General features: G+C 41.6%; 1 protein-coding gene across 1 annotated transcript in view; it reads left to right on the forward strand.

The window, feature by feature from the left end:
• The first annotated feature begins 840 nt into the window (after positions 1 to 840).
• itga1 (integrin, alpha 1) overlaps positions 841 to 13,513 on the forward strand; it is a 292,234-nt gene continuing 279,561 nt past the window's right edge. The window contains exon 1 of the mRNA XM_068032751.1: positions 841 to 1,029. Coding sequence (XP_067888852.1) covers positions 987 to 1,029 — 43 coding nt within the window. The 5' untranslated portion in view covers positions 841 to 986. The remainder of the gene's footprint in view (positions 1,030 to 13,513) is intronic.

A 13,513-nucleotide genomic window follows, 5' to 3' on the forward strand; every position in this document is an offset into this window, starting at 1 on the left:
CCACAACAGCTCTGTTTCGCTCCAGGGTAGTTTTAAAAGCCATCTGCCAACAACTTTCCATGTAGTCCTCGGACTGCACCTTACCGGGACTCTGCTCCATGGGCCATTATTTTTTCAGGCATGTCTAAATATCAGCAAGAAAAAAATATGGTTATGTTCCAACTGATAACATCTTATTTTCATCTCTTAGCACTACACATGGAAAACGCATCCCTCTGTGAGGGATATACCTACTCATTTAATGTATCGCCAGTGATCGATTTCTCTGCTATTTCTTCAAAAGCTTTTTCTTATTAATCTTTGCCATCTGGGATGAGTCCAGAAAAAAAATCTCTCGTTTCTTGAAGTGCTGATAAGGAATGAGCTCGCGGTTTCTCCTAATAAGGTTAGTAACATTCATTCCTTATTAACACGAGTCCACGATCAGAAATCTTTTCAAGAATAAGAATTCTTTTCAAGAATTCATTAAAACAGTATTTAATGAGGCAGAAAAAAAGACTACCCGCGACTATTTGAGGACAACGTTTGTGCGTTTTCTCGTGTGGGCTAGATTTTCTGAAATGCTTCTTTCACTGACTATGGGAACTCTTTCAACTTGAGCCCTGTGATCCTCCTGTGATTCAGTTGCTCCCAGTTACAGTAAGAACTGAGATCCGTGCGCTGATTTTAGTCCCGTGCTTCATGCAAACACGAGTGAAACTTAATGCACAGCTTGCCTGCAGCCGCGGGCCATTTCTGATACATCTAAAAGCCTGGTCATCAATCTAAATGCAGAATGTGTGGAGTCGAGTTTTATCCTCTGTCATTTCGGGCAAACAGGAAATGCCTGGAGATTTCCTCATAGTTCCTGAGCTAACTGCCATAGAAGTTTCAGAACTTGTCACTCGAACAAGTTGGATTCAGACAGATCCCAGCAGCTTTTCATTTCTCCCTCTCGGGTCAAAATTTAGTTTCCGTGTTTTTTGAGATATTAAAAAAAAACAGCCATGGTCTGGAAGCTGCAATGCACAGCTTTAATCCTGATCGAAGGTAAGAAAATACATTTTTGAATTTAACGACTACATGAGGTTCTGCAGTATGTCGAGGATGGTGACTTTTAAGGTTTAATTTCACTTGGAAAGTTAAAGGTTATCTGAGGATTATTGTTGATTACTACTGGATATTTTGTACCTTCTAATGGCCCAGAAATTATTTTTCCACATTTGTTTTATTTTTTCATTACTTCATTACAATGTAAAATGTGAAAAAGGGAGAACTGATAAGATGATCAAATCTAGTAAATGTTGCATCACGTTTATTAGTCTCATATTGTCCGAACAAGATGCTGTTTTTTGCATCTTTCCATTCCTGGCTGTCTAGCAGTACTGTGGTTCTTCCGTGGGGCTTCATGCCAATTATACTTCGGAGCATGTTGGGTTGCTGCTCTCGTGTCCACTTAAGGAGCTTTCTTGATGGATTTCAATTTATTATTTTAATAACTTTGAAAAAGAATATATATTTCCAGACTGCAATGACTAATGGATTCAAATGTAAAAGACTTGATAAATCAATTATAATCTTTATACATTATCTTTTTGTAATCAGAGCCCTGGTTTGGAATTTTTTAGAAAAATATCGATTGCCAAGACTTGAAAATAGCTTCATGATTCCCTCCCCTTGTTATAGCAAAGAGTAGATGAAAGCAGTTTAGTCTAATCATTCCCATGTGCAAGAAGCACAATCTTCTCCGGACCAGCTTCCAGTGTTTGGGGTGTTGTCCTCTAAATGGTGATCAAAGCAGACTAGCAGCAATGGCAATAATCCAAGTGTGAGCTGAGTTTATTATCAAGAGAGTGGGACCAAGTAACACAGAGCACAGCAGATATACCTGAGATATTTTCCTGCATGTGCAAGAAACTCCAGTAGATACCTCAATTGCAACCATCCTGCTTGGACCACAAGTCTTGTGTAACATATAAACATATAATAAGTCTTAGGTTTTAATTATTCTTTACATAATTATCATGGTGAACATCAGTGGCTAAGTTAGTGTGGTACTAAGTTATGCAGGCCAGGATTGTCCGAAGTATAATCTCTGTTCTATACTGAGTTTGGTGATTTCAGTTAGGGCTCTGGTAGGTTTTCAACAGTTGGAGAAGAAAATCTACCCAAGTTCTTACTCCTCCTCAATATATAATGATCCCTGCTGGAAAGTGCGCTGTGTGGAAGTGCAGTGGGTACAGGCTTGGTCTTAGGGCTGTTGGACTTCGTTCATAGCTGACACTAAGGTGGGAGGGAGAGTTTTAACCACAAAAAAAGAGGTGGGTTTGGGTCAGGTGGGAGCCATCGAGTCATTTATGGCAGAAAAGGATGCCATTCGGCCCATCGAGTCCAGGTCAGCTCTCCACGGATCTATTGAGTTAGTCCCACTCCCCCACTTGATCCCCGTAACCCTGCAAGTCAATTTCATTCAAGTGGCCATCTGAGCTGAGCTGATAACTCTATATACACTCCATCATAAAGATTGCCTATTTCAAACTTTCCAACATTGCTTTATCAACCACTGCCTTAGCCAAGCTGGCTGAAATCCTCATACGTGCATTTTGCATCTTCAAACTCAACTATTCCAATGCTTTCCTGGCTGGCTTTTCATTCTTCACGTTCTTTAGAGCATGAAAGCCGCTGTCCTTGCCTGATGTATGACTCCAGTGCCACACCTATGTGGTTGACTCAACTGCGCTGGAGGTGGATTAGCAATGCACTTAGTTGTATCAACAAAGAAAACCAGCCTTTCCAATGATGCCCAAATCTCAAGGCTTTTGATAAAGATCCCCACAGGAAGTTGATTAGCAAAATTAAAACACATGGGATAGGAGGTAATATACTGGCATGGATTAAGGATTGCTTAACAGGCAGAAAGCAGAGAGTAGGAACAAATGGGTCATTCTCACTTTGGCAGGCTGTGACTAATGGGGTACAGCAGGGATCAGCGCTTGGGCCCCAGCTATTCACAATATATATTGAATTTGGATATGAGGACCAAATGTAGTATTTCCAAGTTCGTGGATGACTCAAAACTAGGTGGGAATGTGTGTTGTGAGGAAGATGCAAACTGGTTTCAAGGGGATTTGGACAGACTTAGTAAGTGAGCAAGAATGTGGCAGATGGAATATAATGTGGAAAAATGTGAGGTTATCCACTTTGGAAGGAGGAATAGATGTGCAGAGTATTTCTTAAATGGAAAGAGATTAGAAAATGTAGATGTACAAAGGGACCTGGGTGTCCTTGTCAATAAGTCACTGAAAGCTAACATGCAGGTGCAGCAAGCAATTAGGAAGGCTAATGGTATGTTAGCCTTTATCGCAAGAGGATTTGAGTACAGGAGTAGTGAAGTCTTGCTTCAATTGTATAGAACCTTAGTTAGACCGCACTAGGAGTACTGTTTTGGTCCCTTACCTTAGGAAGGATATTATTGCCATAGAGGGAGCACAACGAAGGTTTGCCAAACTTGTTCCCGGGATGGCAGGACTGTCCTATGAAGAGGGATTGGGGAAATTGGGCCTGTATTCGCTAGAGTTTTGAAGAATGAGAGGTGATCTCATTGAAACCTACAAAATACTTAAAAGGGATAGACAGGGTAGATGTAACTAAGATGTTCCCCCTGGTTTGGGAGTCTAGAACCAGGGGACACAATTTCAAAATTAGGGGGAAGCCACTGAGGACTGAGTTGAGGAGAAATTTATTTCCTAAAAGGGTTGGAATTCTCTACCCCAGAGGGCTGTGGAAGCTCAGTCATTAGTATGTTTAAAGTAGAGATTGACAGATTTTTAAATACAAATGACATAAGGGGATATGAGGATAGTGTGGGGAAAAAGGCATCGAAGTGGATGACCAGCCATGACCTTACTGAATGGGGGGGGGGCATGCTCGATGGGCTGAATGGCCTACTCCTGGTTCTATGTTCTGATGAAAAATAAATCCTACCCTGGTCCAAGTCCCAGTCTCTTATGGCTGCAGTCTTTGCTGACCTACATCGGTTCCCCAACACCTCAACTTTAAAAATTCTCATCCTCAGCTTTAAATTCCATCATGGCCTTTCCCCTCCCTATCTTTGTCACCTCTTCCAGCACTGTAATACTCTGCACTGTTACTTGGTCATGTTCTCTGTTCCTCTAGTTCTAGCCTCTTAGGCATTTCCCCCATAGGGTCTTTTATCTCTAACTAAGAAGCCAGATTGGGCCTTGGTTTAGTATCTCATTGGAAAGATGGAACTGCAGACAGAACAATATTCCCTCATTACTGCACGGGAATAGAAGCCTAGATTGTGCTCAAGTCCATGGACTAGAACTTGAACGCTAAACTTTGGCTCAGAGGCAAGAAAAGGTGATTCTACTGTAGAAAAGGACTCCAGTTATTGGTCTCTACTATACATATAAGAGCATGCAGTAACCTTAGAGTAGATTTTCTGAGAACTGACCAGCTGTAAGGTACCTGGCCCACTGTTTAGGTTGAAAAACCACAGGCGCACAGACCATGATTTTTGATACATGCTTGTGGGCCAGGTATCTTGCAGTGAAAACTTGCAAAATCCACCCATTGTATACACATTTTGTCAGTAAGTTTTGTTGTAGTAATAAAGGGCTTATCCAAATATTGAATCCTAGACTGACCAGATTACCATGCCTATTCTTGATAAATTTACACAAGATTCATTTTACATCTGTTTTCACCATGTGTAGTCTTTATAAACATCTTTACAGCTGTCTGTACATTGGTATTTAAAATTGACTAAGGAACTGATTTCCCTGCTAAAAGGTTCAATATTTATTCAATTTATATATTAACAAGCAGGCATTGTGGTTTAACTTACCTCTTTCCTGCTACTTTAGCATTTAGATATTTGGGGCACATATCATCTGTGTGCTTTGTGCAGTAAAATCATGAACTTTTTTATAATGAACACTTGTGATTTGCTGTCGATTGCACATGGGGGAAACTATCCCCATGGTAACATATTTTACTCCTATTTTATCTCACTTGCCGCCATATTTGATGTTTCTTGATGAAAGAAACAGAGAATGGCCTGCACTAGAGACTCCTTTACTCTTCCCATTGATGTTGTGCAACGAACTGTAATAAAAAGTGGGTTTCTTTGGGCATGACAGGTTCCACCAGTTCCTTGAATAAGCCTGCTACTACATTTCACTGCAGACATTCTCAACAGTGATCCCACAAAATGCTGCTTTATTTTCATATTGAAACTCTGGGATCTGTAATTTGCAAACACCTACTTAATTGACTTTCCCCTTGCAATGTTACATTACATGGATCCAGTGGTTTCTACATTTAAACCTGAACTGCCCCAATTTCTGGATACAATGCTCATGATTTCAATCAAACATCTTGACTTTATCACTAAGTTTTAGTTCATAACTCAGCTATTTATAAAATTGACATCCACTTGCAATCTTAATACTAGCAGACTGAATATCTTCCACCCTCCTCCTAGATCACCTGAAATATAGTTAAATAATGACCACCTGACAAATTGAAATTGGAATATTCACTAGATAGCAACAGTCCACACCTCTGCATTCTTCTCTGTCATGTCTCTTCCATGGTCCAACTCCATGGCATTGCACACTCAAGGCATTTGTCCCACATATCCAATATAGTCACTGTATCTCCTGCAATAGGTTTTTCTCAGTTACACCCAATGTGCCCCAAAGTTCAAAACTGAAGTGTGTGCATTGTGCAGAATCTTATTACAGTTTGTTTAAATGTAAATAGATAAAATGATACTTGAATCCTGATAAACTCACCTCTTTGGTTGTCTTATTAGTACTAACTAACCTGCACAGTTTGTCTGATCCATTTCCTACTTAATGTAGCCGGTCTAGCTCCAACACTGGTGAAGTTTCATAAATGGTATTACAGCCGCAAGAGCTTTATTGGTACCTCTGAAAGAGACATATTGCTGAGTGGCAAAAAATTATAAAACTGGAGTGCGTTTCTTCATCTATATAGGTACTTTCTCCCCCTTTGCTTTTATCTTCCTCTCAGGTAGTTTTCTTTTTGAAATATTCCTGCAGTGTATCAATATGTGCTATGTTGATATGGGATACACAGAGACAAGTCTTCCATCCCTTCCCCTTCAATTGGTTCCAGGTCTTTTCTTTCAGAATAAAGCATCCAAATTTCAGCATCACAGCTATATCAAAAAGGACAAGTTTTAGGAGACAAAACAGGAAAGGAGCATGATACAGCTGGAGAATACATTAATTAGTGGGACAGAAGCACTCTGAAGTCAAGGAAAATAATGTGGATGGAAAAGCAGAGACATGATGAATAAATATTAATTTATTACATATGATTGTTCTGTGTATCTACAGTCCCTCTATGAATATGCAGTATGTCACTTAAATTCTTAAAACAAAGGCTCTGTTGCTAATTTACAGCTGATTGGGCTTCAGATTGTCAATTCAGTAAACTACCTAATTTTATTTCTTAGATTTTTAAAATTTATCTTTTAACCAGCTAACTAGGGTATATTGTTACATTAATAGGATTCTACAGTATTTGTTCCATAGATTTGAGGTTTGTTAGTTTTCTTTCTCAAGTTTCATTGTGTCTTTCAGTCTTCATAGTTTATTTCGACTCAACCTATTCACTCAACCAGTGGGAAGAGCATAGAAATGAAATGAAAACTGTGTGACTGTAAGATTGATTTCTTATGGATCATTTTAAGGGCATTTTTTTTAAAAGGTTACGGCATGTGACAATTGCTTAGCTGTTATTTCCAGGGCTTGGTATTACTATTCTAATCATCACCAGTTGACCAACTTTAAACATTAACAAATGGCTGCTCCGTATCTGAACCTGGAAATTATTATTTTAAAATACTATCATACGAATTTCTTAAGGCAGTATTCAGCTCCTCAAGCCTTTTTGACCGTTCAGTTAGATCATGACTCTATCTCAACTCCATCTACCCACATTAGTTTAATAAGCCTGAATACCCTTGTGTAACAAAAATCTGTTTATCTCAGTTCTGAAATTTTCAATTGATCTAGTCTCAAAAGTCTTTTGGGGAAAGAGAGAGTCCAGATGTTACTCTAATGATTACAGGAATGATTATTCATGGTTCTTACTGCTGGTCTTTCAAAAATAATCATATGAGCTGCAAGAGATATTGACCTTGAAAATTCCAACCTCTTAGGAGCATCAAATTCATGTAATCTGGCTGGATGGTGGTGGAATTTGGGGAAGGACGTGGTTATGCCAGGTCTCCAGCCCTGGTTATTGCAGTGAACTTTCTACCCAATGTGGGGATTCTTGTGTTTGTTGCTTCATGCAGTCATCTCGAAAAGATTCTGCCAGTTCTAACTGATTTGTCCTCACCACAATATGTGCCTGAACGAAGCAGACATACTTGCTTGTCAGGATGTAATCATGTTAAAAATGGGGGCATAAAAATTTTAGCAAGCCATATGATCATTAAGAGATTGACTGATGTAGGGAAATCCAGAAATTCAAATTCTAGCCCAATAACACTAAAGCATAGTATGGCTGCTGTTATGAAGGTGCTTCTGTATTTTTGTTAAGTATAAGTTTTTGAGGACTTTTATTAAAATTGTGGAGACAGTTCATTGAAAGGACACTGGGATGTTGTTTAAAAACAGCCTTGCTGGAAGTCATGTGCTTTACGTAATAAACAACAGAAAACTTGGTCTCCTGGGGAAGATGTTTACAGAGAAGTGACAGGTCAAGATTTATAGGGGTCAGGAGGCTTGACTCTTGAGATATTGTTTTTAATTGCACTTTGGCCAGCGTGTTGGGATGTGAACTGTTTTGAAGTCAGTTGGAGAAAACCAGCCAAGAGAGCAGCCACCATCAGCTCACCCTGTTCCATCTCTGAGACGTTCCTGAGAATCAAGTGTAAGAAGTAGAGAAACGGATGCTGCATTTCTCCTGAAAAGCCTGCCAAACTGATCTTCAATATCACCTGAAAAGAACTGCTCTAGAAAGATCCTAGTGGCAGCCGTCTACGCGTATTTGGGATGCCAGACCAAAAAGGGACTACTGACATCTTTCCATATCTTCTCTTTTTTCTCTAAGCATTAGCAAGTATTTGGCCAAAGTATTCGTTTTTGTCTTTTTTTTGTAACAGACCTCTGCAGAGAGAATTTCTGCATTTTATTTAGTGTGTGTGTGAGTTTATGTGTGAGGAATTTAAAAAAGTGAACTTTCAAATTTCAATCTGTGTGTTCATGCTTTACTTCATTACTGGTTAAGTCTTGTTTTATAATAAACTGATAATTTTGTTGTTTATTAAAGTAACCTGGTTGGTATGTTTTATTCTGGGATATAGAATAGAGTATATGATTGACTGCATCGGTAACTGGGTGAACATTTAAAATAATATATGTTGTGACCTGTGGAGAAGTGGAATTAGAAAAGACAGTGCACTCCTCCCGCCTCAGTCGTTACACTGCAAATTCATTCTGCCAGAAACTGGCCCACCTAACAATAATTAATTAATTAAGACATGGCAGTGCAGGCAATGGGGAGAGATTGCAATATGTGGCAAGTTGTCCAAGGAGAGGATGCGCAGAGTGGAAAAGTTGCAGTTATAGGGGATTCTATAGTTAGGGCGATAGATAGTGTTGCATAGAAACATAGAAAATAGGAGCAGGAGAAGGCCATTCGGCCCTTCAAGAATGCTCCGCCATTCATTATGATCATGGCTGATTATCCAACTCAGTAACCTGTTCCCGCTTTTGCCCCATATCCTTTGATCCCTTTAAACCCAAGAGCTATATCTAACTCCTTCTTGAAAACGTACAATTTTTTGGCCACAACTGCTTTCTGTGGTAGTGAATTCCACAGGCTCACCACTCTCTGGGTGAAGAAATTTCTCCTCATCTCAGTCCTGAAAGGTTTACCCCGTATCCTTAGACTATGACCCCTGGTTCTGGACTCCTCCACCATCGGGAACATCCTTCCTGCATCTACCCTGTCAAGTCCTGTTAGAATTTTATAGGTTTCTATGAGATCCCCCCACACTCTTCTGAACTCCAGCGAACATAATCCTAACCGACTCAATCTCTCCTCATATGTCAGTCCCGCCATCCCAGGAATCAGTCTGGTAAACCTTCACTGCACTCCCTCTCTAGCAAAAACATCCTTCCTCAGATAAGGAGACAAAAGCTGCACACAATATTCCAGGTGTTGCCTCACCAAGGCTCTGTATAATTGCAGCAAGGCATCCCTGCTCCTGTACTCGAATCCTCTCGCTATGAAGGACAACATACCATTTGCCTTTTTTACCGTCTGTTGGACCTGCATGCTTACCTTCAGCAACTGGTGTACGAGAGCACCCAGGTCTCGTTGCATATTCCCCTCTCTCAGTTTATAGCCGTTCAGATAATAATCTGCCTTCCTGTTTTTGCTACCAAAGTGGATGACCTCACATTTATCCACATTATACTGCATCTGCCATGCATTTGCCCACTCACTCAGCTTGTCCAAATCACCCTGAAGTGCCTCTGCATCCTCCTCACAACTCACCCTCCCACCCAGTTTTGTGTCATCTTCAAATTTGGAGATATTACATTTAGTTCCCTCATCCAAATCATTAATATATATTGTGAATAGTTGGGGTCCTATCACCGATCCCTGCGGTACCCCACTAGTCACTGCCTGCCATTCTGAAAAAGACCCATTTATCCCTTACTCTTTGTTTCCTGTCTGCCAACCAGTTCTCTATCCATGTCAGTACCTTACCCCCAATCCCATGTGCTTTTATTTTGCACGCTAATCTCTTATGTGGGACCTTATCGAAAGCCTTCTGAAAGTCCAAATGCACCACATCCACTGGTTCTCCCTTATCTATTCTGCTAGTTACATTCTCAAAATTCCAGTAGATTTGTCAAGCATGATTTCCCTTTCGTAAATCTATGCTAACTCTGTCCGATCCTGTCACTGTTTTCCAAGTGCTCTGTTATTACATCTTTTATAATGGACTCTAGCATTTTCCCCACTACTGATGCCAGGCTAAGCAGTCTATAATTCCCTATATTTTCTCCACCTCCTTTTTTAAATAGTGGGGTTACATTCGCTACCCTCCAATCCATTGGAACTTTTCCAGAGCCTGTAGAATTTTGAAAAATGACCAGCAATGCAACTACTATTTCAAGGGCCACTTCCTTATGTACTCTGGGATGTAGATTATCAGGCCCTGGGGATTTATAGGCCTTCAATCCCGTCAATTTCCCTACTAATACTGATTTCATACAGTTCCTCCTTCTCACTAGACCCTATGTTCCCCAACATTTCTGGGAGGTAATTTGTGTCCTCCTTTGTGAAGACAGAACCAAAGTATGTATTTAATTGGTCAGCCATTTATTTGTTCCCCATTATAAATGTCCCTGTTTCTGACTGTAAGGGACCCACATTTGTCTTCACTAATCTTTTTCTCTTCACCTATCCATAGAAGCTTTGACAGTCTGTTCTTATGTTCTCTGCAAGCTTACTCTCATACTCTATTTTCCCCTTCTTAATCAGTCCCTTTGTCCTTCTTTGCTGTATTCTAAACTGCTCCCAATCCTCAGGTTTGCTGTTTGTTCTGGCCATTTTATATTTCTCCTCCTTGGATCTAATACTATCCCTAATTTCTTTTGTAAGCCACGGTTGAGCCACCCTTCCTGTTTTATTTTTGTGCCATACAGGAATGAACAATTGTAATTCATCCATGCGCTCTTCAAATGCGAGCCATTGACTGAGTGAGACCGACAGAGTTTAAAAGTGCAGCAGCAGCAGGAAGGAGCGAGACTGAGTGAGACCGGCAGAGTTTAAAAGTGCAGCAGGAAGGAGCGAGACTGAGTGAGACCGGCAGAGTTTAAAAGTGCAGCAGGAAGGAGCGAGACTGAGTGAGACTGGCACAGTTTAAAAGTGCAGCGGCAGCGTGCCGGAGTTTTGAAAGGAAAAAGCCATCAGTGATGTCACAGGAGAGCTGCAAGGTGATTGGTTGGTGAGTCACTGCTGTTAGGGAATAGCTCTAAATAGCTGGGTAAGTATCTCAGGTAAGAAAAGTTTAAAAGTTTAAAGTTTATTTCAAATATAGTAAGTAGTGTTTTTCTTTAGGGAAGTAAAAGCAAAATACTGCGGATGCTGGAAATCTGAAACAAAAACAAGAAATGCTGGAATCACTCAGCAGGTCTGGCAGCATCTGTGGAAAGAGAAGCAGAGTTAACGTTTCGGGTCAGTGACCCTTCTTCGGAACTGACAAATATTTGAAAAGTCTCAGATTATAAGCAAGTGAGGTGGGGGTGGGGCAAGAGATAACAAAGGAGAAGGTGCAGATTGGACCAGGCCGCATAGCTGACCAAAAGGTCACGGAGCAAAGGCAAACAATATGTTAATGGTGTGTTGAAAGACAAAGCATTAGTACAGATTAGGTGTTAATACACTGAATATTGAACAGCAGCAAGTGCAAACCTGAAAAAAACCTGAAAAAAACAGTGGGTAAGCAAACTGAACAAACTAAGATGAAATGAAATAAATGCAAAAAAAGATGGTAAAAAATGTAAAAAAAGAATGTTAAAAAAAGGAAGAAAAAATAACTAAAAATGAAAGTAAAATGGGGGGCTGTCATGCTCTGAAATTATTGAACTCAATGTTCAGTCCAGCAGGCTGTAGTGTGCCTAATCGGTAGATGAGATGCTGTTCCTCGAGCTTGCGTTGATGTTCACTGGAACACTGCAGCAATCCCAGGACAGAGATGTGAGCATGAGAGCAGGGGGGAGTGTTGAAATGGCAAGCAACCGGAAGCTCAGGGTCCTGCTTGCGGACTGAGCGGAGATGTTCCGCAAAGCGGTAACCCAGTCTGCGCTTGGTCTCCCCAACGTAGAGGAGACCACACTGTGAGCAGCGAATACAGTATACTACATTGAAAGAAGTACAAGTAAATCGCTGCTTCACCTGAAAGGAGTGTTTGGGGCCTGGGATAGTGAGGAGAGGGGAGGTAAATGGGCAGGTATTACACCGCCTGCGATTGTAGGGGAAGGTGCCCTGGGACGGGGACGAGGTGGTGGGGGTAATGGAGGAGTGGACCAGGGTGTCGCGGAGGGAACGATCCCTTCGGAATGCTGACAGGGGAAGGGAGAGGAAGATGCGACTGGTAGTGGCATCACGCTGGAGGTGGTGAGAATGGCGGAGGATGATCCTTTGGATATGGAGGCTGGTGGGATGAAAAGTGAGGACAAGGGGAACCCTGTCACGGTTCTGGGAGGGAGGGGAAGGGGTGAGGGTAGAGGTGCGGGGAATGGGTCGGACACGGTTGAGGGCCCTGTCAACCGCAGTGGGGGGAATCCTCGGTTGAGGAAAAAGGAGGTCATATCAGAAGCACCGTCATGGAAGGTAGCATCATCAGAGCAGATGCGTCGGAGACGGAGAAACTGGGAGAATGGAATGGAGTCCTTACAGGATTGCTGCAGTGTTCCAGTGAACATCAACGCAAGCTCGAGGAACAGCATCTCATCTACCGATTAGGCACACTACAGCCTGCCGGACTGAACATTGAGTTCAATAATTTCAGAGCATGACAGCCCCCCATTTTACTTTCATTTTTAGTTATTTTTTCTTCCTTTTTTCTACATTCTTTTTTACATTTTTACTATCTTTTTTTGCATTTATTTCATTTCATCTTAGTTTGTTCAGTTTGCTTACCCACTGTTTTTTTCAGGTTTGCACTTGCTGCTGTTCAATATTCAGTGTATTCACACCTAATCTGTACTAATGCTTTGTCTTTCAACACACCATTAACATATTGTTTGCCTTTGCTCCGTGACCTTTTGGTCAGCTATGTGGCCTGGTCCAATCTGCACCTTCTCCTTTGTTATCTCTTGCCCCACCCCCACCTCACTTGCTTATAATCTGTGACTTTTCTAATATTTGTCAGTTCCGAAGAAGGGTCACTGACTCGAAACGTTAACTCTGCTTCTCTTTCCACAGATGCTGCCAGACCTGCTGAGTGATTCCAGCATTTCTTGTTTTTGCTGCAGATAACATTGGTTGTCGGAGCTGTTACACAGTTGGTTCTCTCCTTGCGCTTCTGTCTTTTTTCCTGCCAACTGCTAAGTCTCTTCGACTCGCCACTCTTTAGCCCCGCCTCTCTAGCTGTCCGCCAGCTCTGGCAACTGACTCCCACGACTTGTGGTCAATGTCACAGGACTCCATGTCGCGTTTGCAGACGTCGTTAAAGCGGAGACATGGACGGCCGGTGGGTCTGATACCAGTGACGAGCTTGCTGTACAATGCGTCCTTGGGGATCCTGCCATCTTCCATGCGGCTCACATGGCCAAGCCATCTCAAGCGCCGCTGGCTCAGTAGGGTGTATATGCTGGGGATGTTGGCCGCCTCGAGGACTTCTGCATTGGAGATACGGTCCTGCCAAGGATTCTCCGGAGGCAGCGAAGATGGAATGAGTTGAGACGTCACTCTTGGCTGACATACGCTGTCCAGGCCTCACTGC

Source organism: Heterodontus francisci, chromosome 1, assembly GCF_036365525.1.
Source record: "Heterodontus francisci isolate sHetFra1 chromosome 1, sHetFra1.hap1, whole genome shotgun sequence".
Classification (NCBI taxonomy): domain Eukaryota; kingdom Metazoa; phylum Chordata; class Chondrichthyes; order Heterodontiformes; family Heterodontidae; genus Heterodontus; species Heterodontus francisci.